The sequence below is a fragment of the Lepidochelys kempii genome, chromosome 3 (genome assembly GCF_965140285.1).
Source record: "Lepidochelys kempii isolate rLepKem1 chromosome 3, rLepKem1.hap1, whole genome shotgun sequence".
Classification (NCBI taxonomy): domain Eukaryota; kingdom Metazoa; phylum Chordata; order Testudines; family Cheloniidae; genus Lepidochelys; species Lepidochelys kempii.
The window spans coordinates 148,612,519-148,638,303 of NC_136382.1; the positions used below are offsets into that span (position 1 = coordinate 148,612,519).

Genomic DNA, 25,785 nt, shown 5'->3' on the forward strand with positions numbered 1-25,785 from the left:
ACCCTGGTGCGTCCCACGGGGCTGAAGCCCTGAGCCCAGGTGCATCCCATGGGGCAGAAGCCCAGAGCCCCAGTGCACCTCACAGTGCTGAAGCCCTGAGCTCCAGTGCCCCACCGTGCAGCTAGAGCCCCAACCCCTGGTGCCCCATATGGGCATAGAGCCCCAGTGCCTCCCTCAGCAGGGCTAAAGCCCCAAGAACCCCACCCTACAGCTGAAGTCTGGAGCCCTGAATGGGGCTGGGAGGGCATGGGGGGCTCCAGGAAATAAGTTCTGAGAATTTAACCCCTGGGCTCAATATAGTGGTAATTGATATAAATTCTCTGGCCTAGTTATACTAGATTATCCTTATGGTCTCTTCTGGCCTTAAAATCTACAAATCTGACAACAGGTGGCTGACGTTGAGAACCAAGATGAGGGGAGCAGGAGGGATGTCTGGGAAACCTGTGAGGGAATTAATGGGATTTGGGAAACAATTATTGTTGTTCTTGGACACCGATCTGCTTTCTAGGCATTTTTTCTGGGGGGTGGGAGGAGAAGGAAGGCTGCATAGTATTTGTATATGTACCCAGTGTACTAGTTAGGCAAATATTTAAAGAACTCAGATTCATTAAGCTGCACATATTTTATCCTTTCCTCATAACTTGACCCACAAACGTGTTTTGATGCACTTCTCTGATCTCCCTCCAATTTGTCATCTTTCTGCTAATGAGGTACCCAAAATGGCACACAATATTCTAGAAGCCGTTGCAGTGGAGCTGATTAGAGCGAGATTGTGAACTCTCTACTCCAAGATACGACGCTCTGTATGTAGCCCAAAATTGCATTGACCTGCTTAGTTGCTATGTCACTTTGCAAGGCCATGTCTTATTTGTTGTTCAGTCACTCATACATCTCTTTCAGCCATTCCTACTTTCCAGGTTGCTCCTTCCCATATGTTACCCTTCCCCAGACGTACTAGCTGCATATTTTAAAACTCAATTTATTTAAATATTTTCTACCTCTCTTTTATCTCTGTTCCCCCCATTGTATTACATTTCTCTAACCTAGTGTTTGCAACTCCTTTCATTGTAGTGTCATTGGCAAATTGTATATTCCTTGGGGTTATTGCTTTGTGTGTCAAGAGTCTCAAATTCTATTGCTTTCTAATTTGTATTTTTTATTATTTGCCTTGTTGATTTGACTGTCTCTGTAGTGTCTCTCCATCAACTTTATGGTAGCAGGCATAGATTTACTTAACTGATGAATAACATATGCGATTACTTTGTAATGCTGGATGTTTGTCTTCTGAATGGCACCCTTGGCTATGGTACCCATTGGGAAATCAGATCTCTGCGGGTGGACCCTTACACCTGCACAAAAACCAGCTGAACTCCAGAGGTCTCTGCACCAGCACAGGGGTCTGCTTGCACCCGTCTCACTGCAGGGCCAGGGCCGAGGTTCCTCCTGGTCTGACACTCCCCTGTGCAGAGCCAATGGACGGGCGCTTTCCCCTCCTGCCCGCTCCGCCCTAGGGCCCTGCACGGCTGCCACCGGAGCGGCTCGGGATTGACGCGGACACTGCGCCCAGGCCCGCCGTGGGACACGGCCCGGGTTTGTCCTTCTTGGCTCGCCGTCGCCAGGCCGGCTCGGCAGCAGTACGCGCTCCCGGCGGCAGGGAGCGCAACCGCGAGGAAATGGGTGCGGGCTCGTCCTCGCGAGCCCAGCGGAGACAGGGACGCGCTCAGGTACCGCGGGGGCAGGGGTCAAAGGCCGCCCGCTCAGGGGGCGGCAGCCAATGACATCACCCGAGCCCCTGGCGGGTGCTGTGGACGGCCCCGGCCCTGTCCTCACTGCCTGCCCCTGGCGGGTAGGCCGGGGGACCCTTCCCTTTCCGGGCATCGGGCCGGGCGGCGGCTGGGGCGGGCGCTGCGGGCCGGGCGGGTGTGCGAGGCTCAGCCGAGGCCAGAGGGCCCCGGGCTCCGCTTGGAAGCTCCCAGAGCCGGGCTGGGCCCGCTGCCTTGGCCACATCCCTCCCGAGCGCTCCGCCCCGGACAGCCGCTGCGAGAGGGAAGGAGGAGCCCGGCCGACCCCCCGCGGGACCGGGCGGGGTTTGGGGAGGAAACGGCCAAGGGCGGAAGGTGCGAGGGCGGGAAACGGGGCCGGTGTCTGGTTCGATGGAAGGGACTTTTCGCTTCCCAGTGAACGTGTCTCTCATTCAACCAGCGAGGGCTGCGCTCAAGGGAGACACCCTGCTACCCCCCTTCCCCGGAGATTGATTTGTTGGATGCTCCATCCCTACCAGCTTTCCTCTCCCCGGCCCCAGGCAGGATGGGACTTTTTTTTTTTTTTTTTGGAGCTGGAAAACTGCCTCGCTGCCCTAGTAAATTGCATTTTCTCTCCTTTCGGGCCCAGTCAGGGTTGTACCCAAAGTGATGGGAATTAGGTTTGAGATTTGCTGAGACCAAGTGTTTCGCTGAATCCAGCTTGGGAAAATAATTTTGGCCCCCTTCCATCACCCATCCAAGGAAACAAGTTTGTGACCTGCTGAGGATCGTTGTAGAAAGGGGGCTTGGTGCCTTTTTTCTTTCTTTCTTTGCTGCTTTATGATGGAGGAAGAGGCCTGAAAGAGGGTTTAACCTTTTTAAAAATAAAAATAGGGGGTGAGGTGGGGGAAGGCTTTGCTTATTTTCTTAACCTTGGATATGGAAGGCCTGGTCTACATGTAAAATTTACATTAACCTAGCTACTTCTAGGTACAGAAAGGGGTAACAAAAATTACTAGGGTTATGGAATAACTTTCATAGGAGGAGAGATTTAAAAAGACGGGCCTATTCAGTTTAGGAATGAGAAGGGAGGGGATATGATAGAGGTCTATAAAATCGTAAATGGTGTGAGAGAGAATAGGGAAGTGTTATTTACCCCTTCACATACCACAAGAACCAGGGATCACCTGATTAAATTAACAGGCAGCAGGTTTAAAACAAACATAAGGAAATACTTCTTCACACAGCACTGTCAACCCATGAAACTCATTGCCAGGGGATGTTGTGAAGGCCAAAAGTATAACTGGATTAGGTCCACCAGTGACTATTAGCCAATGGTCAGGTATGTAACCCCATGCTCCAGTTGTCCCTAAACCTCTGACTTCCAGAAAGTAGGACTGGACAACAGGGGATGGATCACTCAGTAATTGCTCTGTTCTTTTTATTCCCTCTGAAGCATCTGGCACTGCAAGTGTCGGAAGACAGGATGCAAGGCTAGATGGACCAATGGTTTGTCTTATGTCCCTCAGAGGTGTGAAAACTTCATACCCCTGAGAGATGTGGTTAAGCCAGCCTAAGTTCTGGTGTAGACACCACTAGGTTGCTGGAAGAAATCTTCTGTTGACCTAGTTGCTGCTTCTTGAGGTGGCAAATTTACTGCAACAATGGAAAAACCCCTCCTGTCGCTGTAGCAAGTGCTTACACTACTGCAGCACTTGTTTTGACAATGTAGCGCTTGTAGTGCAGACATATCTTCAGGCACATTAAGGGCATGTCTACACTTAAAGCGCTGCAGTGGCGCAGCTGGCAGCGCATGTAGTGAAGATGCTCTATGCCAACAGGAGAGAGCTCTCTCATCGGCATGAAATCCCCACCTCCACAAGCGGCAGAAACTATGTTGGCAGGAGAGCTTCTCTCCTTACAACAGTATTCACACCCCCTGAGTGACCTAAGTTTTGACGACTTAGGCTGTTGTGTAGACATAGCCATAGTCTAGTTTTCCCTGGTTTGCTGGGGAGGGCTCAAAGTCTACAATATTTTAATTAGTTCTTGATGTAGAATCATAGAAGATTAGGGTTGGAAGAGACCTCAGGAGATCATCTAGTCCAACCCACTGCTCAAAGCAGGACCAGTCACCAACTAAATCATCCCAGCCAGGGCTTTGTCAAGCCAGGCCTTAAAAACCTCTAAGGATGGAGATTTCACCACCTCCCTAAGTAACCCATTCCAGTGCTTCACCACCCTCCTAGTGAAACAGTGTTTCCTAATATCCAACCTAGACCACCCCCACTTTAACTTGATACCATTGCTCCCTGTTGTGTCATCTGCCACCACTGAGAACAGCCGAGCTCCACCCTGATTGGAACCCCCCTTCAAGTAGTTGAAGGCTACTATAAAATCCCCCCTCACTCTTCTCTTCTGCAAACTAAACAAGCCCAGTTCCCTCAGCCTCTCCTCGAAATCATGTGCCCCAGCCCCCTGATCATTTTCGTTGCCCTCTGCTGGACTATCTCCAATTTGTCCACATCCTTTTCATAGTGGGGGGCCCAAAACTGGATGCAGTACTCCAGATGTGACCTCACCAGTGCCAAATAGAGGGGAATAATCACTTCACTCAGTCTGCTGTCAATGTTTCTACTAATGCAGCCCAATGTGCCGTTAGCCTTTTTGGCAACAAGGACACACTGCTGACTCATATCCATCTTCTCATCCACTATAATCCCGAGGTCCTTTTCTGCAGATCTGCTGCTTAGCCAGTCGGTCCCCCTGTAGCAGTGCATGGGATTCTTCTGTCTTAAGTGCAGGACTCTGCACTTATCCTTGTTGAACCTCATCAGATTTCTTTTGGCCCAATCCTCCAATTTGTCTAGGTCACTCTGGACACTATCCCTACCCTCCAGCGTATCTACCTCTCCCCAACAGCTTAGTGTCACCTGTGAACTTGCTGAGGGTGCAATCTATCCCATCATCCAGATCATTAACAAAGAGGTTGAACAAAACTGGCCCCAGGACTGACCCCCTGGGGTACTCCGCTTGATACTGGCTGCCAACTAGACATTGAGCCCGACAGTCTAGCCAGTTTTCTATCCACCTTATAGTCCATTCATCCTATCCATACTTTTTTAAATAGGCGCTAACAAAAACCCAGTGTTTAAAACAGTGACTAAAATGCCCTTTCCCTTAATTACTGCAGCTTTCACTCTTTTAACTGTTGTAATGTCATGCTGTCATGTTTCACTAGTTCTCCAGTTGTCAACCTTATCATGATGCACAGGACCGGAATTGCTAATATAAAAGAACCCTTTTCATAACAAAACATTTCCAGGCCCCTGTACGTATCAGTAAGAGGCAAAAAATGAGCACAAGTTCAATTTTTTTTCCTTTGTAGGTAATCTTTAAATTCCCTTGGCAGTTTCAATTGGAATAGGATTCTCTTCTGCTTCCTGTTCTAAAGCGTTGCATAATATTGCTGTGCACTGTTAAAAAACTGCTGTTTTCCACTCCAGGCATAGTCACATAGCAGTCATTGGGAGAGTTGTACGAATAAGTGACTTTTCAGTTCATTGGCCATTCCAAAAAATCAAGGGGAGAGGGAATTGTTGTGGGTTGACCCAAAACAAAAACAAAAAAATCTAATTTTTAGTGAACCAAAAATTTGGGGGAAAATGTCGTTTTGGGTCAAACAAAATGTTTTGTTTTCAATATTTTCAATATTTTTTATTTTTTGTAAAATTGAAGTGAATTTAGAAACAAAAAGTTGTTTTGAATTGAAACATCAAAATATTTCATTTCAAAAATGTCAAAACAATGTTTTGATCTTTTGTGGATTTGGCAGGGGTTGGGATTTTGACCAAAACAATTTGACACAAATTCATTAGATGTTTCAAAGAATCATAGAAGATTAGAGTTGGAAGAGACCCCAAGAGGTCATCTAGTCCAACCCCCTACTCAAAGCAAGACCAACCCCAACTAAATCATCCCAGCCAGGGTTGTGTCAACACGGGCCTTAAAAACCTCTAAGGATGGAGATTCCACCACCTCCCTAGGTTTCCATCAACCTGAATCTACAATTTTCAGCAAGAAAAAGTTTCACATGAAAAATTTCATCTGGCTATAGTCATGGATGAAGTTAATCCTGTGTGTGTCTTACCTGTTTCACGGGGATAAGGGGAAGGCAGTAAAGTGTAATAAATGTTTGTAAAATTGTTTGAGATCCTCATAACAAGGGACCTGCAGTGTGGCAAGGAGTTTATTATTAATAAAGGAGGAATCTTCCTTTCCTATCTCAAGCTGTGTTTGATTTAGCTGTGTGCCTAACTCATTCTCTTTCTTGTTTTCTTCCCTAGGAGCTCTCTGGCTGTTGCACTTGGCTCCTAAGAGAAGATGGAAGAGATCCTGGCTGATCTGTGTGGTACCAGGCTGGAAGACCCACTTCCTGTGTGGGTCCATGGTAGTGTTGGTCACTGCTTTAACCAGCTGATTTTGAATGTTGTCCCTCACGCAATCCTTGCTTTAGTAAGCGCCTGCTACCTCGGCACTCCAAGGTACGGTAGCCATCTGTGTCTCTTCTGCATTGTAATGAAGAATGTGGGAAAAGGCTCCTGAATGGTGGAAATCATTTCTCTCTGTGTCACGTGGCAGCTGCCTGCAGGAAACATTGACAGTCTTGTGTTTACTCCCTTTTGGGAGGAGTGCTGGAGCATATGCAGAGTGAAAAAGACTATTCGGTCCTGTTTAGTCCATCCGTATCTCTCAGGGCCAGTGTAGAATCTAGCCGTATAGTCTATTCCCCAGGGTTTTGTCCAGTTCAGTTTCAGATATTCCAACCAATGGAAATTCCACCGTTTCCCTTGGGGAGATGATGCCCAAGCCTAATTGTCGCTAATATTTCCTGATATTCAGCTGACATATTCCCTTTTGAAAAAGTTATATTTATCCTGTGTTTGTGTTTTGTTGCATTACACACCATAGCTAAGCCAGTTGTACGTCTTTTCTCCTTCCTCTTCAGTTCAGTGGTTCTCAAACTTTTGTACTGGTGACCCTTTTCACACAGCAAGCCTCTGAGTGCGACCCCCCCCCATAAATTAAAAACACTTTTTTTATATATTTAACAGTATTATAAATGCTGGAGATGAAGCAGGGTTTGGGGTAGAGGCTGACAGCTAGTGACCCCCATGTAATAACCTCGTGACCCCGTGAGGGGTCACAACCCCCAGTCTGAGAACCCCTGACCTAGTTATACCTTAGGTACCATCCTAAACAATTCCTCCGGCTCCTTTCATAATTGTAGGTGGTTATCATGTCCCTCCTGAATCATTTCTTAGCCAAGCACATATATTCTCTGTATCTCACTCCCTCCAGTCCCTTAGGTTGTATTATTTTTTAAAACAAGAAAAGTCCTACATGTTGCTGGGTTCTAAATTAACTGTAACCTCTCGAGAAAGATGTGTTCATCATTGTGGACAGCTCAGTGAAAACATCTGCTCAATTTGCAATGATAGATTGTTAAACAAATGCATCCTTTATTCTGTATAAGGGATTGGATAGAGAAAAATATTATAATGCCATTACACTAATCAGTTTCCTCACCTGGAAGTATTGTATATAGCTGCTGTTGCTATATTCTCAAAAAAGATTGAGTAGAAATAGAGGGAGTTCAGAGACTAGTGATCAGAAGGATTAGAGGCCTGAAAAAAACTTCTGTATGAAAAGAGATTGAAATTATTTAGGTTAGAGAGGATATAAATACAACATGGCATTGAGAGAATATACAAAGTAACAAATGGTGTACAGAAATTATATTATGGTTTCCTATTTACTCCTTCTCATAATTCACAAACAAGAGAATGGTCAATGAAATTGAAAGGCCACAAATATATTACTGATAAGGAAATTGTTATGCGGTGGATAATTAGCCAGTGAAACTCTTTGCCACAAGACATCACTGAGGTCAAAAGTTTAGGAGGAATCAAAAAAGAATCAGAAATTTGTATGAAGAACGTGAGTTATATTATCCAGAGTTATATTAGAGAGGATAAAAATATATATTTAGCAGGGATTTAAACCGTCCTGGTTCAGGACCTAATTCAACCACCAAGTATCACAGGTTAGGAAGAAATTTTCCCCATAAATGTCAACTGTGGGGTTTCTTGCATCTTTCTTTGAGGTATGTGCTACTGGCCACTGTCAGAGACTAGATACCAGAGTATATTGACAAATGATCTGATCAGGTATGGCAATTTTTATCTTCCTAAAAAGCTCTGAATGGGACACAGAGCCTGCCACCCTCTGTATGGGTGAGAACTAGGGGTGACTGGATAGTTGTGGGAAGAGAAGAGGAGGAGTGAGTCAGAGGTGATGGAATGGTAGCTGGCTCCACTCTGAAGCTTTCACCACCTTTCTCTCCACTAGATCTCCTGTCCCAGGGGCTTCCCACAGACCTGGCTGGAAATGCAGAATTGCTGCCTCCTTCGTACTCACTTGCCTCCCCATCCTTGATATAATCTCAGCAGCCATCACTCAGCAGGAGTTGGGTACCCTGTATCTGGTAGTGCTGGCAAGTGGCATTGCTCTGCTGGCATGGCTCACTCATAGCCTGGCACTCCTCATGCTTTACAGGTCTACGTACGGCTCCTCCCGTGGCCCTGCAGGCATGGTGCTCCTAGCCCTCTTCCCTGTCCCTGCCCTTATCATCACACTGGTATGGTACTGCCAGAATGCGGTGGCCTGGCCCCACCTCCATGCTGCTCACATCTGCAGACTCTCCATCCTCTGCCTGCAGTTGGCCTCTCTACTTATCTATGTGATCGGGTATATTACTCCTGTTGCCAGCAGGCAAGTTTTTTGCTCCATCAATGACTCCTGGCAGCGTGAACCTCTCATCACAGAGTCAGGGATCCCAGCACCTAACTGGCAGGGAGTGGCAGAGGATGGTGAAAGCTGGCTCTCGCGCTTCTCTTATGCTTGGATGAACCCTCTTATGAAGCGTGGCTATCAGTGGATGCTGAATCGGCCACAGGATGTCTATCTGCTACCTCGACGGCTCCAGGCTGCCAGGGTCCATGACCATTTCTACTCCTGCTGGCAGGAAAAAGCAGCTCTCATCCAAGAGGAGGAAGATACAGTGTCTTCCACTAGCCCAATTGTCACCAAAAGTGATGGGAGTGGAGATGCCTCCCCCTCTTCAGGGAGCCGCTGTGATGCCCAGCAGGCTGTGCAACTCCTCTCAGTGCTGCATGCAGCCTTTGGGCTCCGCTACTACTCCCTAGGGCTCCTCAAACTGGCTGGTAGCCTGTTGGGTTTCTCAGGTCCCCTGCTCCTGAACCTGCTGGTTAGCTTCATGGAGTCGCACCAGGAGCCTCTGAGCCATGGGGTGCTGTATGCCCTTGGCCTCTTTGCTGGCTCCTTCCTGGGTGCTCTCTTGCGGAACCAGTTCAGCTATGAGGTGAATAAGGTGATGCTGACGGTGCGTGCGGCAGTCATCTCTGCCATCTATCGCAAGGCTCTGCGGGTTAGCGGCAGCAGTCTGGCTGGCTTCACCATGGGTGAGATTGTCAACTTCATGAGCACAGACACCGATCGGCTGGTCAACTTTTGCATCAGCTTCCATGAGGTTTGGAGTCTCCCTTTCCAGTTTGCCATCACCCTCTACCTCCTCTACCAGCAGGTGGGGGTGGCCTTCCTGGGAGGCCTGGCCCTGGCCCTGCTGCTTGTGCCTGTCAACAAGGTCATAGCAAACCGTATCATGGAGAACAACAAGGAGATGCTGAAGCACAAAGACACACGAGTTAAGGTGAGGCAGTCTTTGGGTTCATTGCTGCATTTTTTTCCTGGTCATTCTTAGAACTTTGGATACATATTGTGGAACCCATTTAATGAGCTGGGACCTCGAAAACCCTGATGGGAGAGCAGAAAGGTGAGATACCCAAGGAGCTCAGTGCAAAGCAATGTCATTGTGATTCCACCTAGAGGGAAGTTGTTCTGTAATACCATTCTCAGATGTTCCATTGCCTCCCTGACATGTTCAGTCTCTCCAATAGATCCCTGTCCTGTGAGTAGCAGTTACTGTGGAACCCAGGGCCCATTCCTTTGAGACACTCCCATCCCATCTTCCCGCTGATGCCTTCTAATTCTGGGACCCCTGCCCACTGCTGGTTCAAAGTGCGTGCATGCGTTCACCTTTGTATGGTGGGTTTGTGCCTCTCTGATTTGGCAACCTCAGAGTCAGTGTCATCCACTTTCTTGCTTCTGTCATGTGAGCATCTCCACCACTGACTCTTCCCTCTTGGGATTACTATCCAAGTGTCCTGGGCTCCAGAGTGATAGGATTTTATTGTAATGTTTTAATTTAGCATCTGCAATGGCGACAGAGCTCTCTCCAGCCCTTCCAATCCTTTGGCAACTCTCAACCCATATTTTGGAAGCATAGAAACTTAAGTCTCACTCCCATACACACAGCAAATCTGTAGGAGCTTTTGCAATATGTTCCTGAAGGAAGTTATATCTAGTTTATATTTCCCCCAGTGTGCACGGTGGTCTTCTCTAGATAAGTTGGGACTGCTCTGCAGGATGAACCTTATGTGAGGAGCCAGTTGTTTTGCTCAGACGTTAAATACTCAGTGTTTAGTTTTTTACTGAACACCACAGAGCTCAAATAGAAGGGGGTATCATCAGGGAAGAGGGGTCAGAACTCCTGACTGCTGCTACTGCCACATGTAGACATGTCCTAGCCCTTTGTTTCTCCATCATTTGTCCCCTGTTTGTCAGATCTGTCTGGCTAGTGTCTAGTGTGACATGGCTCTGGGACTGTTCTGTTCTGCTTGCCTCTCTGACACAGCTAATGACAGAGTTCCTGTGTGGCATGCGAGTGATCAAGTTTTACACCTGGGAGCAGCACTTCGGCGCCCGGATAAATGCCTGCCGAGCCAAGGAGCTGCAAAAGCTGCGAGCCATCAAGTACCTGGATGCCGTGTGCGTGTACCTGTGGGCAGCACTGCCAGTAGTCGTCTCCATTGTCATCTTCATCACCTATGTCCTGCTGGGGCACCAACTCACTGCCACCAAGGTGAATGACAGGGGAGACCTGTGCAACCCCATTGCTCTGCTCAGACTGATGTGTGAGGTGGGAGGGGAATTTTCAGAACTATTCTAAGCATAATGACAGTGGGGGCACCTCTCCCGCATGGGGTTGCATTTTTCTGGAATGTCCCCTGGGGACAGAGCTCAGCCCATCATGCTGAGTGCAGCTGTAGCCACCCTGAGAATAGAGCTCAGTACCCTTCTGTAAGCCATGACCTTCCCACAGATGCAAGGACATCTGTCCATGCTGTCTTCCCCTTCCCCATGATAGTCTCTAATCTGTGAAACTCTTCTTTGTGTATGTAAGGGGGGTGCCAAAGGGTCACTATCCCCCGATTCTTTATTGTCTCCCTCTCTGACACAGGTATTTACAGCCTTGGCGCTTGTTGGGATGCTGATTCTTCCCCTCAATAACTTCCCTTGGGTGTTGAATGGAATCTTGGATGCCAAAGTGTCCCTGGATCGCATCCAGTGTTTCCTCGAGCTCTCTGACCAGGACCTGCATGCTTATTACACCACTGGTATGGAGACAAGAGATGGGACACAACCAGGAATGGATGCTGTAGGCTTTTGTATGGAATTTCCATGTGTGGGGTGGGAAGAGAATGGAGAAGTCTGAACACAGAAGGTGCTTGGGGTGTATATGGCACAAGCCTATAGGAACCGGGCTCACTGGCCCTAGTGCAGTTAGGTAACTGCTCCACCTCCTCTGAACTCCCTAGAGTGCTGAGTAGTGAGCTGTGCTTCCTTCAGTCAGTCTGAGATGAGCGCACACCATGGACCTGTGGAAGTGTCCCCAGGAGAGGACAGAGCAGTAGTATTACTCTCCACCAGCACCAAACAAACCATGCCTGTGCCTGCTGATTCCAGCCTTTGTATATTCCTAAAGCAAAGGCTGCTTGCTCATTTCTCAAAAATCTCCCTTGACACTGAAGCCATGAGCCCTGTTGGCTTTGGTTGGCAGAATGGGTGGAACCTCTGCACTGCCCTCTACCATATTTCCCTTCTCCCCCACCCCCGACTCCCTGTTGCCAGCTCCCTGCTGTTCCTTCCACCTTCAGACACAGGGAATCCAGTTTGTTCTTGGAATGACTCCATGGGAGTCACTGGGTCTCCACTTGCTTCCTACAGGGATTCAGAGACAGGTGGAAGAGAGAAAGAAGGAAGGATTTTAAGGTGAGGTTACAACAGGGAAGTGTCTCAGTGTCACACAGTGGCCTTGTACAGCTGCAGGGAGTGTGTCAGAGCTGTGTCTTATCCTTGCCTACTCTGTTTGGGAGTGGAGCTGATGGTGCTACCAGCATCTGAGATTGTCTGGGTGCCTTCTCTCGGAAACATACTACCCGAGTGACTGAGCCCAGCTTAGTGTCTCCCGTGCACTTTTGATCCTTGAGGATTAATGCAGTGGCTGTGCTGCTTTTCTTTTGCCAGATGGCCCCACAGACCCATCCTCTGCACTGGAAATGCGTCACTCCATCTTCTCCTGGTCACCGGCCCGGGAGGAGAGCACCAGGCAGCACCTGTCCAGAGGGACTCTGCAGATCTTCATTCAGGACCTGGCAGTGGCAAAGGTGAGTGGGGGTGCAGGGAATATGGAAGAGGGAGCCATCACCAGAAGGACCAAGTGTTAATCCAATAAATCTTCTGCTGCTTGTTTCCCTCTGCAGGGGGCGCTGGTTGGAGTTGTTGGGAAGGTTGGCTGTGGGAAGAGCTCTCTGCTTGCAGCAATCACTGGAGAACTCAACAGGTAAATAGCCAAAAGACATTTCTCTCCCCTTGTCCCACCTTCCAGCACCTCTGCTACAGGGGATTTTCCATGGGTAGACCCATTTGCCAGGCACACTTTCCCCATGTTATTTCTTCTCCTTTCCTTTTCTGCCTCTCTCCCCTACCCGGCTCTGGGGTGTTTGCAGACTTGGCGGGCAAGTGTATGTCTGGGATCTGGAGCGAGGATTTGGCCTGGCCACGCAGGAGCCCTGGATCCAGTTTACCACTGTCCGTGAGAATATCCTCTTTGGGAGGGACTATGATGCCAGGCTGTACCACGAGGTGCTTGAGGGCTGTGCACTTTCCGATGATCTGAATGTGAGTGCCTTGTGATGAAAACATCCCATTGGCTTCCCTGTGCCCTGCCATGAATCTCAGCCTGAACCTTAACTTCTCCATCAGGGCACAGAACCTATTTCCCCAGCCTCTCCCTCCTTCCTAAGCCAAATGTGCCATGTGTCTCACACAGCTTAGCTGTTTGTTCATTTTCATTACTGGTCCCTGACATTGAGTCACTTCCCTTCCCTTGGGCAGAGGCTCATGTGTGAGGTTGGCTTGACAACACTTTGTACTGTTTCCTCTAAGACTTGTCCTGAGGAGCAGAAAGCTCTGAATCCCAAGAAACGGAGAGGTTGTTTGAGGCTGCCTGAGTACTCCCATTAATAAGCAGTCAGGTTCTGGCTACAGGGAAACTATCAGAAGCCAATGCTTTGTTGGAGCAGAAAGTCCTTCCCCAGAATCTGGTGGAGCCACACAGGATGAGAAGAGGCCTGAAATTGTGTCCTCCATGTGGGACTGCTGGTAGTAGCAAGGCAGGAGCCCCAGATGTCCCAAGGAACTGCAAAGCAGACTCCTTTTGGGAGATGAGGCAGCATCAAATCTCTCAGAGGTCTGATGATGCTCCACGCCTCAACCCTAAAGAGACCTGGAAGGAAAGAATTGCTCATCTAGGTTGATTCAAGCCCTCACCCTTCTCCAATCAGTAATCCCCACATCCCATCCAGGAAGCACATTAGAAACATTAGCTGATGAACTCTCCTACAATACCCAGGAGGGAGGGATTGTTGTCCTTCCATTGCACAGACAGGGAAGCAGAAACACGAGGCTTATGGTCTGATTTTTCAAAGATGCTGAGTTCTGGCAGCTCCCTTTGATTTTAGCGGGAGTTGTGGGTGCTCAGAGTTTCTGAAAATCAGGCCACTTGTGTCTTGTCCAAAGTCTCATAGTGAGTTAGTGTCAGAGCCAGGAATAGAACTCAGGAGTCCTGGTTCTGCATCCCCTATGTCATGCTGTCTGTGTGAAGCAACTTTTTAAATGGATTATCTTGTGCGTTTCATTTCTAGATCTTACCAGCAGGTGACCAGACGGAGGTAGGTGAGAATGGAGTGACCCTCAGTGGGGGACAGAAGGCTCGAATCGCCCTTGCTAGAGCCGTTTATCAGGTAAATAGGAGAGTGACCCTACAGAGGGCCAGTTGCTGCAGGTGCATTATCCAAGAGCCAAGGCTGGGCTAGAGAAGCAGGAAGTGTCCAACAGCCAGAGCTCCTGCTGCACATCCTCCAGCTCTTCCAGTTCAAGCAGGCTGGCGGTAAAGGAGCTGGGAACAGCCCCAAGCCAATGCACCTTTCTCTACAACACCACCTTCTGGGGAAAGCTGGCACTGATGGAACTGGGAGATGTATCACTGTCTCTTCTTCCTCAGGAGAAGGAGATTTATCTTCTTGATGATCCACTGGCAGCTGTTGATGCTGATGTAGCCAATCACCTTATGCAGAAATGTATTCTGGGAGTTCTCAAACACAAGACCAGGATTCTTTGCACACACAGGACGGAGTTTTTAGAGAAGGCTGACACCTTGCTGCTCATGGACAATGGCAGAATAGTCAAGACAGGTACAGTGGCACACCTGCTTTTGTTTCAGTCTGTGTACCAGAGGGCTAAGAACTCTGTCCCAGCCTTATCAAACAGACAGATGGGCTGTGAGTTTGGATGGAAAATGGCCATAGAGGATCAAAGCAGACAGCTGCAAAGAGGCTGGGGTAAATTAGTGGAAGCCCAGGGGAAGATGAACACTGGATAAGCTGGGAGAACTGGGACATGGTGAATGTACAGGAGTATGGATAAAGCAGACGGAATCTGAAGAGATGGGTCTTGGGGTAAGACACAGTGCATGGACAGGAAGCTGTGGAGCAGTGGTTGTAGGGTTGTGGGTGCTGAATGGAGGAATAGGAGGGCAGAGGTAGAAGTAAATTGGGCTGTCTTGTACCAAATAGCTAGCTGAACTTTTGCAGCTAGCATACGGTTCTTAGGATCTCTGCAGTGTATAAAGCCCTCACGCTCGCTCTCTTTCCAGGGACCCCATCTGAAGTCCTGCCACTGGTGGAAGCCACTCCCAAAGTCAATGAGAATAAGAGGAGGCAGAATAAAGGTCAATATATGGCAGTTTGAGGGGCTTTGGTGAGGGTGGGTGGGGTCACTGTGGCTCAGGATAAACATCCATGCGTAACCGCCTACTGCCACTATCTGACCTCCAAGCAGGAGTTCAAGACAACTGCTCTAATGGGACAGGGTGGAGCAGGAAAACAGCCAAGGGAAACTGAGGGAGACAGAGGAAGTGACTTGCCTAACATCACAGGGTGAGTTGGGATTATTAGACTCCTGGTTCCCAGCCCTGTGCTTGATCTGCTGACTAGGCCTTGCCTTCTTTTTGTGGCAGAAATAAGAGCATACAATATATGTGGAAAAGGTCTGAATACACAGGTTTCTCTGAGTTCTCCTGGCGCCTTAGCAGTAATCACATCCGCAGTTATGAGCTGAAATGGGGGTAATTAAATTGATAGCTGTAGGGCTTGGAAAAGAACCCCCATTCCCACACCTCGCACAGTGGGCCAGGGGTATTTTCTGTGCTTGGGGTAAAGGAGCCATCGGATACTGGCCAGGAAGCAGTAAGCTGATCTGCACTCCCACCTGCTGCAGGATTTCCTGATAGAGGCCTATGGTACAGGGTGCAGCTGGCATGGACTCTGTTGCAAAGGGAACGAAGAGGGGACAAACCTTAGAAAGCCTCCTAGGAATATGGTGAAGCCTTCCCTTTGGCATAGACCTGCCCTGTTTACAGTGAGGAGCTGGTCCTATTGATGCTGCACTGACCTGTGCCTTTTCCCCCAGTCCCTGCTGAGCAAGGCCAGGAGGAGGACATGGAGATAGAGGAAGAGGAACTGGGCCAAGCCAACTGCCTCCTCCAGCGAGAGGAAGAAAAAAAAGAAGGGGCAGTAGCTTTTCAGGTGTATAGGGCATATTGGTTGGCAGTGGGCAGCTGCCTAGCATTGTCCATCTTCTTCTCCCTGCTCCTGATGCAAGGTAAGGCAGCAGCTCGCTCCATGCTCTGTTTGGGCCATTCTCCATTCTTGCTCCCTTGCTGTGCTCCCCGGATATATGAGGGGTCCCTGGGGGGTGGCAGACTTGGTTTTCTCTCTCTCCCTAGCCCCTGCAGGAGGAAGGCCCAATCCTCCTAACTTTCCAGCCGGGGCCACTTCAGCACTTTCCTGCCCATCAAGTTGAAGGGTTTGTCCAGAGCCCTTAGCCAGAGTGAGGGTAAGACATTGTGTCCTAATTTGTGCTCCTGCTACCATGGGGGACACTGGGGTGTGGGGTGGTGTCTCCATAGAAGACTGTTTTTCCCTAGGGGACCTGCTGTACCTGGCTCCTATGGCTGCTGGCTGTCATCTCTACTGCTCAAGTAACCGCAGTGGCGAATGTATGGACGGCAGGGTATAGGTTAGGCTGGGTAGTGAGGTGGTAAGAGCAGTTCCTCAGAGTAGCCCCAGCTCAGCTCCACTTCCTGCTCTTCTCCCCCATGTTGGCTGAAGCAGAGTCTAACCCCCACCCTGCACTGACTCTTGTGTATCTCTGCAGCATCTGGGAATGTCTCAGTTTGGTGGTTGTCACACTGGATCTCCAACCTGCCCCAGATGGCGAACATCTCCACGAGGCCCCTGTCAGCTTCTGTCCCTTCCCCACAGCTGCTGCTCTTCTCCCTTGCGGGGCTTGTGTAAGTGGGCATAGGTTGGCTCAGGAGCTGGTGTGGTCTGGCTGTCGGGGGAGCAATAGTCTCCAAAGTTGCTCCTTGGTGCCCCTTTTGCAAAGGCCTCTTGCTGTGAATAGAAGCTGGCTAAACACCCCCATTGCATAGAGCCAATATGGTTGTGCGAGCTAGATAGGGACAAAAAGGCCAGCCCAGCGCAAACGGGTAGTGAAGAGGTGCTGCTGGATTTGCTGTCTGAGGCAGATGGAAGACCCCCCTGGCTGCACAAGGCTCTTGGGGGTGGAGAGCGCCTACAGCTGGAATTGTAGGGATCAGTCTGCTGCAGCTTGCCAAGGCTGATGAACAGCAGGAGGAAGCTGGTAGCCCACCTTGGGAATAAGGACTCCTGGCTTCTCCCCCACCCTGGCCCTTGTGTTTGCTGTCTCAGGGGCTCTAGGCTTCAGCCTTGGCATAGTGCGCACTGTGGCTGAAGCACGTTCTGTCTCCTTCTCTCTCCCAGGTCCCGCATCCAGGTGTTGGGCACAGCTCCAGTCCATCCCAATAGCACACTGGATGTGAACTTCTACCTGATGGTGTATGGCGGCATTGCTGGGGCCAACTCGGTCTTCACCATCCTACGGGCCTTCCTCTTTGCCTACGGCACCATCCGCGCTGCCACTGTCATTCACAGCCGGCTGCTCCAGAGAGTGATGAAGGTATCGGTCATAAGGGTGGGGTAGAGTGAGGTCCCAGGAGCTCAGCTCGGGGAAAGAAATGGGGGCAGGGGGAACAGAGATGGTCACAAATGGGGTGGAGTGCTGACATGCTCAGCTGGGGAGGGGGAACAGAGATAGTCACAAATGGGGGCAGGGGGAACAGAGATAGTCACGGCTCACTGGAGTGCTGACCTGCTCGCCCACCCCTTGGCTGCAATCATTATGCCTGCCTCTCAACTCTCCACAGCAAGAGGTACCTTGAAGCCACCACATTGTGAAGGTGGCTGGCTGTGCCTTGTGAGATGTGTGCTGCTGCTGGGGATTGAGGATGCCCATTCCAGCAGGGCACCTCTACACTCGGGGGGAGAGGGGTTTGGAGTCTGGGTCTGCTGGACCAGTGCAGGCTGGGAATTCCTTCCTTGTCCATGTTCAGTCCTGCTTCTCTTCAGGCATTCTGAATAGTGGCTGCTTGCTGGGCCATCTACCAGCCAAGCTATATATAACTCCAGGGGCACCGCTCCCTCTCCAAGGTTGTCCCAGTCCAGTGTGGCTCTTACCACTCTGGTTCCCATGTTGCCAGGCCACGGTGACCTTTTTTGACATTACGCCCACGGGCCGGATCCTGAACCGCTTCTCTTCGGACCTGTACTGTGTGGACGACAGCCTGCCCTTCATCCTCAACATCTTCCTGGCCAATGTCTTTGGGTTGCTGGGCATGCTGGTGATGATAACCTATGGGCTGCCCTGGATTGGCCTGATCTTGCTGCCACTGGCTGCCCTCTACTTCTCCATCCAGCGCTATTACCGGTGTACCTCCCGTGAGCTCAAGCGCCTCTACAGCCTCACCCTGTCCCCCATCTACACCCACTTCTCAGAGACCCTGACAGGGCTGAGCACTATCCGAGCCACCCGGGCCACTGACAGGTGAGGGCTGCTCCTCGGATGGGGAGGGTGACAGCACCTGGAGAACTTGGGGCTTTCACTCTTGTAAGGGACAAGGGTGTTACCTAGAGCTTCTGGGCCTGGGGCTGGCTGGGGTGACAGATGAAGGGCAGTGGACCCTGGGACTGATCCTGACATTAACCACTGTATTGTGCCCGGCTCAGATTTGAGGCAGAGAATCAGCTGCGACTGGAGCAGAACCAGCGCTGCCTCTTTGCCAGTAACACCGCCATGCAGTGGCTGGACATCCGCCTGCAGATGATTGGAGTTGCTGTGGTTACAGCTATAGCAGGAATCGCCATCATCCAGCACCAGAGGCAACTGGGAAATCCAGGTGTGCTGTGAAACTTTGGAAGTTCACCCAGATCAGTAAGGGATTGTGTCACTGCCTGCCCAGTAACCCTGGGTGCTTCTGTGCTGTGCAGCTTTGGCTCAGAACCCTGATACCAGCAGCCTGCTCGCAGCACAGTGACCTCATCCTGGCTTCCACCAGCCTGGTTACTCCTTGCAGGGTGGCACCAGCAGCCCTTCCAGTCCCGAGTCTCCCCAAAGCCATCTCCTCTGCAGTGCTCAGCCCCGCTCAGTGCAGCACTCACAAAACCTGATCAAGTTCTCTGCTTCTTTAAAGAGACAGCACCAGCCTGTTAGGTTGCCTGGGGATTTTACTCTTCAGTTGGAAATGCTGCACTGAAAGGGTTGTGTAATAAAACAAGATTAGGTTTATTAACAAAGAACAGGTATTTGAGCCTTCTTAGTGTATACGCAACGTGCCTCAGGTGGCACGTGACCTGGATTCGTCACTGAATTTGGTCCACGGGTCAGATCATTAGCTTGCCTGGGCCGGGTACTAACAGGGAGTGCGACATGAACACCGATTCATGGCCCCCGGTATTTAAGTGATACTAAGTAGAAGGAAATTGGGATAGAAATGGTTACAAACAAACAAACGTAAAAATATGCTTCTAAGACTAAAACCTAACTTAACAAACTTGAATCTCTTGTTCAAAGTAGTTTTCTCACCACAGTCATTCTTCCAGCATGGCTGTCCAGTCCTTAGCCAGGATCTAACACAGAGCCCAAAGCACTTGGTTTCAGGCCATCCTGTTCCCTATCCTAGAGCTGCAGCTCTGTCCACCTTCCCAGGAGGTAGATCCTCAGCCTCTTCTCCTCCCCCTCCATCTCCCTATCTCAGAGATGGGTTGCCAGCTTATAACCTTCCCCTGGTGCTTTGGCTCCTTCCTTGTCCCCCTCAGTCCTCCCTGGCTGGAGCTGCGTCCCCTGCTTTCTCTACTCCTTCACATGCCTGCTGTGCTCTCTTATCATCTCAGGTCTTGTAGGCCTGGCCCTCTCGTATGCCCTGTCTGTCACAAACCTGCTGTCAGGCCTCATCTCCAGTTTCACGCAGACAGAGACCATGATGGTGAGTGTGGAGCGAGCAGAGGAGTACTCCACAGACATCCCCATAGAGCCCCAGGAGCAGCTGGTCCAGGTAAAACTTCTCACTCAGCCCTCCAGGTCTGGCCTGCATCCCATCTCATGGATCTGTGTTTTGCACTCTCTCTCCTGTCTGTGCATTCTTCCCATCTGCTCAGGTGTCCCACAGGGCTCTGATGAGCCGGTGGCTGGAGATGATTACAGGGATCTAATGAGTGGGCACTGGGGACTGCTGGCCTGATCTACAGGAATTGTTCAGAGCAATTGCCCTTTCCTAATACCAACCCCCCATTTCCCCCGCCCCCAAGGTCTTCTTGTGCAGTGGGAGAAGGGCAGGGTGGGTGGAGCAGGGCTGTTGTGCGATTGGGAAGTGCAGAGGAGGCTTAGAGTCAGGGATGGTCAGGAACAGAGAAGCCAAGTGAAGGGACAGGTGGCAAGTGGGGCAGGGCTGGTAGTTGATCCTGGTCACACTTTGGTCTCATCCTCTTCTTCTTTTGAGGTTGCCCCTGACTGGCCGAGCCAGGGCCACGTGGAGTTCCAGCAGGTGGTTCTGACATATCGGCCGGGACTGCCCAATGCTCTGGATGGGGTGACCTTCACCATCTACCCTGGAGAGAAAGTGGGGATTGTGGGGCGCACTGGATCTGGCAAATCTACAATCTTCTTGGCACTCTTCCGCATGGTGGAGCTGAGGGGGGGACGGATCCTCCTGGACAATGTTGACAGCCGATCAGTGGGCCTGGAGAGTCTGAGGTAGGGTGGGCAGAGCAGAAGGAGGAGCAAATGTCATTTAGGGTCCAGCCAGGAGCCCTTCCACCAGAGACAGGACTCTGGTTCTAATGGCTGCCAGCAAAGTGATACTGAGGGGGTTGGTTAGTGGAGATCCTTTCTGGCCACTTTTGGCTGCTTGTGGCAGTTTCCTATCAGTTGCTGAAATGTTCCTGAGCCCCTCCTGCCCTGGTTGTGTGTGCTGAGACTCCTAGGCTGAGAAGAGCCCTGCCTGGTCCCTAGTGTGTCTCAAACATGCCCTGTTTACATGCCCATGCCTGGGACCGGCCCAGGAGAGTCAGGGCCAGCCTGGTTACCATTGGCTCAGAGGAAAGGCCTTTTGCTTTCGTGCTGTTCCCACCCGCTAAGCCTTCATCTCTCCTCTCCCTGCAGATCCAAACTGGCCATAATCCCCCAGGACCCATTTTTGTTCAGTGGGACAATCCGGGAGAACTTGGACCCCCTGGGGCGACATACAGACTTTGACCTATACCAGGTGCTGGAGCAGTGCCACCTACAGATGGTGATTACTCAGATGGGTGAGTCCAATGCCAGCAGGAGATGAGGAGGCTCTGGCAGTGGGCAGAGCCAGTGAGTTGGAGGTGGTAGTCAAGGGCCTAGATGCAGCAAGATCTGCTCTGGGGAGGCAAGACCCCAGTGGGGTCCAATGGGATTGACATGTGAGGCCCAAACAGAATCCTGTAAGGTCCAGTGGAAGGACACAAGCAGGTGAGTTTATCTGATGGGGGTAGTAGGCACGGCTCTTGCAGGACTGACTAAGGGAGGCCAACCCCCAATGGGATCCAGTGTGGGGGAAGAATAGGGGCTTCCAAGTCTCACACACTAGTCTTTGTGATCCTAGCAGAGGATACACACACACACTGTTAGTGACAAATCTTGCTTCTGTCCGAGTCTAAAATCCCAAGGCTTTGGGCTGGGACTGAGCAGAGATGAGGTCTTGAGCTGGAAGCTCCTGGCCCAGGCATGCTGTGCAGGGGCTCTAACCAAAGCCTTGCTAGATAAGAGCTGTCCTTGCCTACTTGCAGGTGGACTGGACTCTGAACTGGGGGAGAGAGGGAGGAGTCTGTCGGTGGGACAGAGGCAGCTCGTGTGTCTGGCAAGAGCCCTCCTGACCCAGGCCAAGGTGAGTGCTGCTAACTCCAACTGGATTCTCCCTGCTCAAAGCAGGGAAATTACTTGTTTGGAGAGGGGGTGCCTGTTCCTGATTGTGGGGATAGTAGGGCAGGACAGGGAGTCTGTGTCAGGAGGCCCTAGTGAGTAAATGGACTGTCTGATGTGTATGGGAATTAGGGCTGTGAGCTGATTTATGGTGCCCTCTTAGGTGTATCTCTGGGCCAGGAACAGAGATCTCCTCCTATGGTGTTGGGATACCCTTTACTTTGTCACTGTGTCGCTGGCAGGTGCTGTGCATCGATGAGGCCACAGCCAGTGTGGATCAGAAGACCGATCAGCTGCTACAGCAGACCATCCGCCAGCGCTTTGCTGACAAAACTGTGCTCATGATTGCTCACAGGTACAGCCGGCTTCCTCTCACACCAAGGGCATGTCTCCTCTGCATTGGGGAAAGAGCCTTCCAGCCCCGTCCACAGATTTGTGCTAGAGGGGCTCACACTACTGCTCTCAGAATAGCTGTGTAGATGTTGCAGCTTGTTCTAGAGCTCGGGTTTTAAAGTTGCGGGGAGAAAGGGGGGCCATGTGAGACCCTGAGCCCAGCCCAAACCATAATGTTGAAGCACCATCTGCACAGCTATTGTTAGAGCACTAACATGAGCCCTGCTAGCACAAGTCTCTGGACCTTGGCTGGGAGGCTGGCTGCCAGAGGCAGTGTAGACATACCCTGTGAGCCTTCTAAATGCCTTATGGAGAAAGGGACAGCCCTCTGCTCTTAAACTCACCTCATCACAGCGCCAGCCTTCCCACACCAGCCACAGCCCCACCATTAACCACTCACCATGCCCACAGCGCCAGCCTTCCCCCACTAGCCACATCTACAGCCCCAGCATTACCCACTCACCATGCCCAGTGCTGGCCACACCCACAGTCTCAGCATTGTGTTTGCCCCCACCTTGATATTCAGCCCCATATGTGAGTTGACCTGTGAAATCAGCATGACAAGATTTTTCAAGTGCAAACTTGTCTGTTTCCTTTTGCTGCTCTGGAGCGAAGCAGACATTTACCATCCCCCTTCAGCTCCTGCCCCTGGGCCCCAGTCCACCTGACTGCCAGTCTCCAGGAGCATCCAGATACTGTCCAAATAGCAAACTCTTCTCTTTGGTAGGTGCCAGGTGGAAACCCAGCATGTTCTATATATTGCTGGAAGCTGTCTGATAGGGACTTAGGGAGCCCCTGAATTTCCTGCCAAGTGGAACAGGGGTATTGTAGCCTCAGAGGGTGAAAAGGGGTTGAGAATATAGAAAACGGAGAGCCTGACAATTGTACTCAAAGCTCCCCACCATCATGGAGAGCAGAGAGGGTGCAGAACATGAAACGGAGCTGGTCTTGCCCAGTAGAGGGCACTGCAGGACAGGCAGAGGACAAGAGACTGCACTGCCACCTCCCGGCCAGGGATGCCCTTGCTCCCCTGGTGTGGGCCATTACCACTAGGTTAAAAAGTTCCAAGAGAAAGAAGGGACTGATGGATAGGAAGAGCATGCTGCAGCCAGGCCACCTCAGGCTGTAGACTATACTCATCTTAATACTGTGTGCAGTTCTGGTCGCCCCATCTCAAAAAAGATACATTAGAATTGGAACTGGCACTGAGAAAGGCAACAAAAATAATTAAGGGTATTGAGCAGCTTCCATCTGAGGAGAGATTAAAAAGAAGGGGACTGTTCAACTTGGAAAAGAGACGACTTGGGGGGGTTATGACAGAGGTCCATAAAATCAGAAATGGTGTGGAGGAAGTGAATAAGGAAGTGTTATTTACCCCTTTTCATAATGTTGGAGACCCCAGGGCATGGCCACTAGTTAAGTCGAGGGGATGGAAGTGGAGGAGGTCTTCCTGCTGAAGGCCTAAGGGCTTTTTTTTAACCCTTTTTAATAGAATTCAGGCCTGGCTGGTTTGAGTAAGCTCTTTTGCTTTTAAAACAATGTTGCAGCCGCAGATAATGCCTTATAGTATAAGGTTTGCTGACACCAAGTTAAAAATAATAGGAGATAGACCATTGCTCTGACTCAGTATGGCTGTTCTGATGTATGTGGCTAAGTCATTACTTGGATGGGAGACCTTTAGGGAAATCCAGGTGCTGCAAAAGAATCAGTTGTTGGTACTTTTCACTCCATCAGGACTGACTCGTGCCCCAGCCCGGCACTGTGGGCTGCAGGAGGTTCTGTCTTTTGGGGGAGATGGGAAACTGAGATGGGAATCCTGACCACCTGGGGTCCATGTGAAGATCCACTCGTACTTTCTGTAAGAGTTGGGTTATTAATGTCAGTTCTGATCCAATTCCAGTGCTGTGACTTCATGCAGTTTATTCTAATACCATTAATAATACTACATCCTCCCACTGTATCTCTGTGTGCTTTAGACAGGAATGAATTTAGGCTCCCAGCCCCCCGGGAGGCAATGGCTATCATTATCCCCATTTTACAGATAGGGAAACTGAGGCTCAGATTGGCAAAATAACTCACCCAAGTTCACAAAGCCAGTTGATGGAAAAGCCAGGCAGGTGACCCAGGTGTTCTGACTCCCAGCCTTCCTGCTCTCACCTACGAGAAATGCTGTCTTCCTGGTTTCTCACTCTGTCTTGAAAGTTGTTGTGTAGCGTTCCTGTTAAACAGCTCCCAGATTTCTCCCCAGAGATGGCTGCATTTTAGTGCTGAAGGAGTGATCCCTGTGTATATAAGTGCTCCCTCAGCAACTGTGATGAAGGGCTCCGTAGATATTGGTGCCTATGTGGGGGGGTCTCAGGCTTCTGTGCAAATGAATGGGGGAGCAGTATTTGGTGTGTCTCCCCCTGCACAGACCAAGACACCCACGCGCACACACACACATGCATCTTTCTATGTTTGCTCTCACCAGGCTGAACACTATCCTGGACTCAGACCGTGTGCTAGTGATGCATGGGGGGAAGGTGGCGGAGCTGGATTCACCTGCTGTCCTCAGCAAGAGGGAAGACTCCTTGTTTCAGCAACTCTTGACCAGTGGGCAGCAATGACTTCTCTGCTAAAGGACTGAGACCAGTGATGAGCACCTCCTGGCTGCACACTTGCAACCCCCATCTCTGCTGGACCCCAACAGGCTGGTGGGTGCAGGCAACTACCTACTTCCTGCTGGGCCAGGAGCTGCCATAGGGGATGCACTAGCCTGCACAAAGGACAGCAGAGGGTGACACTGGCTCTTGGCTTGGGTCCTGCTCAGAGTGGACCTTGTTTCAGGCGGGAAGTCGTGGGAGGACGAGGAGCAGTCTCCCAAGCCATGATGGGGTTGGACTGAGACTTACTGGTCTGGGTCAAGAGTCCTAGGATGAGGAAACATGCTCCTGGCTTGGGGCAGCATCCCCTTTGGTGTAATGAGGGTTTATTCTCTACTGTTAAGTGAATCAGTGACTCCCAGTGAAGGACTCATGGTTTAAAATAAAGAGCAAATGTCCTTGTTAAGCTCTCTGTTTGTTCTCTGGCTCTGGCCCTGGCCCTCATCACTGCTCCCCTTTCCCCAGAACCAGGCCTCCTCACAATCCCTCTCCCAGTCAGAAGATTCCCTCACTCACACAGTCTTCAGGTGCAGTCTCCTCACCGGCCTCCACAAAGCAGCCCATGACTCTCCACACTGACACCAGTGACAGGCAGTGCTTAGGAGCCATGGTTCCTCTGTCCCTACATCTCCTGCTGGAGTAAGCCCTTTCGCATGCTGGGAGCCCAGCACAGGTTGCAGATACCTCCTCCCCTGAGCTGTGGTTTCCTTACGGCACAGCCTCAGCAGACTGAATAGTGGGCATTGGGTCAGGGACAGGATCTGGCCCCCTGTGCGTACAAATACGCTAGTGCCCAGAGATGGTGTCAGTGTTGCATGTTGTACTCGTTATGGCTGCTCGGGGACCCCACACCCTTCAGGTGTTTAAAGGCCTCCAAAGTTAATCTAGGTGGCACTATTCCAAAGGAGATCTTATATCCCTCCTCCCTCAGCTCCACAACCTTCTGGTTCAGGAGGCTGGAGAAATCTTCTCCTCAAAGCTCCTCAGCACTGCTCTGATTCCAGCTTGGCCATAGAGAGAGGCCCCTATAATGAAGACTGAAGCCTGGGTATCTCACATGATAGGGTAGAGCCTACCAGCCTGGGGATCTGGGGTGTGGG

The 25,785-nt window shown here is 50.6% G+C and overlaps 1 protein-coding gene across 7 annotated transcripts; it reads left to right on the forward strand.

Moving 5' to 3' along the window:
* Positions 1-1,531: 1,531 nt before the first annotated feature.
* ABCC10 (ATP binding cassette subfamily C member 10) lies at positions 1,532-25,091 on the forward strand. Of its 7 annotated transcripts, none has more exons than XM_073338441.1 (23): positions 1,532-1,724; positions 6,089-6,286; positions 8,154-9,534; positions 10,579-10,806; positions 11,185-11,341; positions 12,252-12,391; positions 12,488-12,567; positions 12,734-12,905; positions 13,931-14,029; positions 14,290-14,479; positions 14,941-15,015; positions 15,756-15,947; positions 16,503-16,638; positions 17,132-17,327; positions 17,908-18,251; positions 18,434-18,603; positions 19,598-19,758; positions 20,203-20,456; positions 20,865-21,010; positions 21,518-21,615; positions 21,893-22,005; positions 23,778-23,901; positions 24,514-25,091. In XM_073338441.1, the coding sequence occupies exons 2-23, from the start codon at positions 6,126-6,128 to the stop codon at positions 24,667-24,669; spliced, it is 4,773 nt and encodes a 1,590-aa protein (XP_073194542.1). In that variant the 5' UTR covers positions 1,532-1,724; positions 6,089-6,125; the 3' UTR covers positions 24,670-25,091. The 7 variants fall into 7 exon arrangements, with proteins under 7 accessions (XP_073194542.1, XP_073194548.1, XP_073194547.1 ...); XM_073338447.1 differs by having other exon boundaries at positions 18,124-18,251; XM_073338443.1 differs by lacking the exon at positions 1,532-1,724 and adding an exon at positions 1,736-1,846.
* The last annotated feature ends 694 nt before the right edge of the window (positions 25,092-25,785 follow it).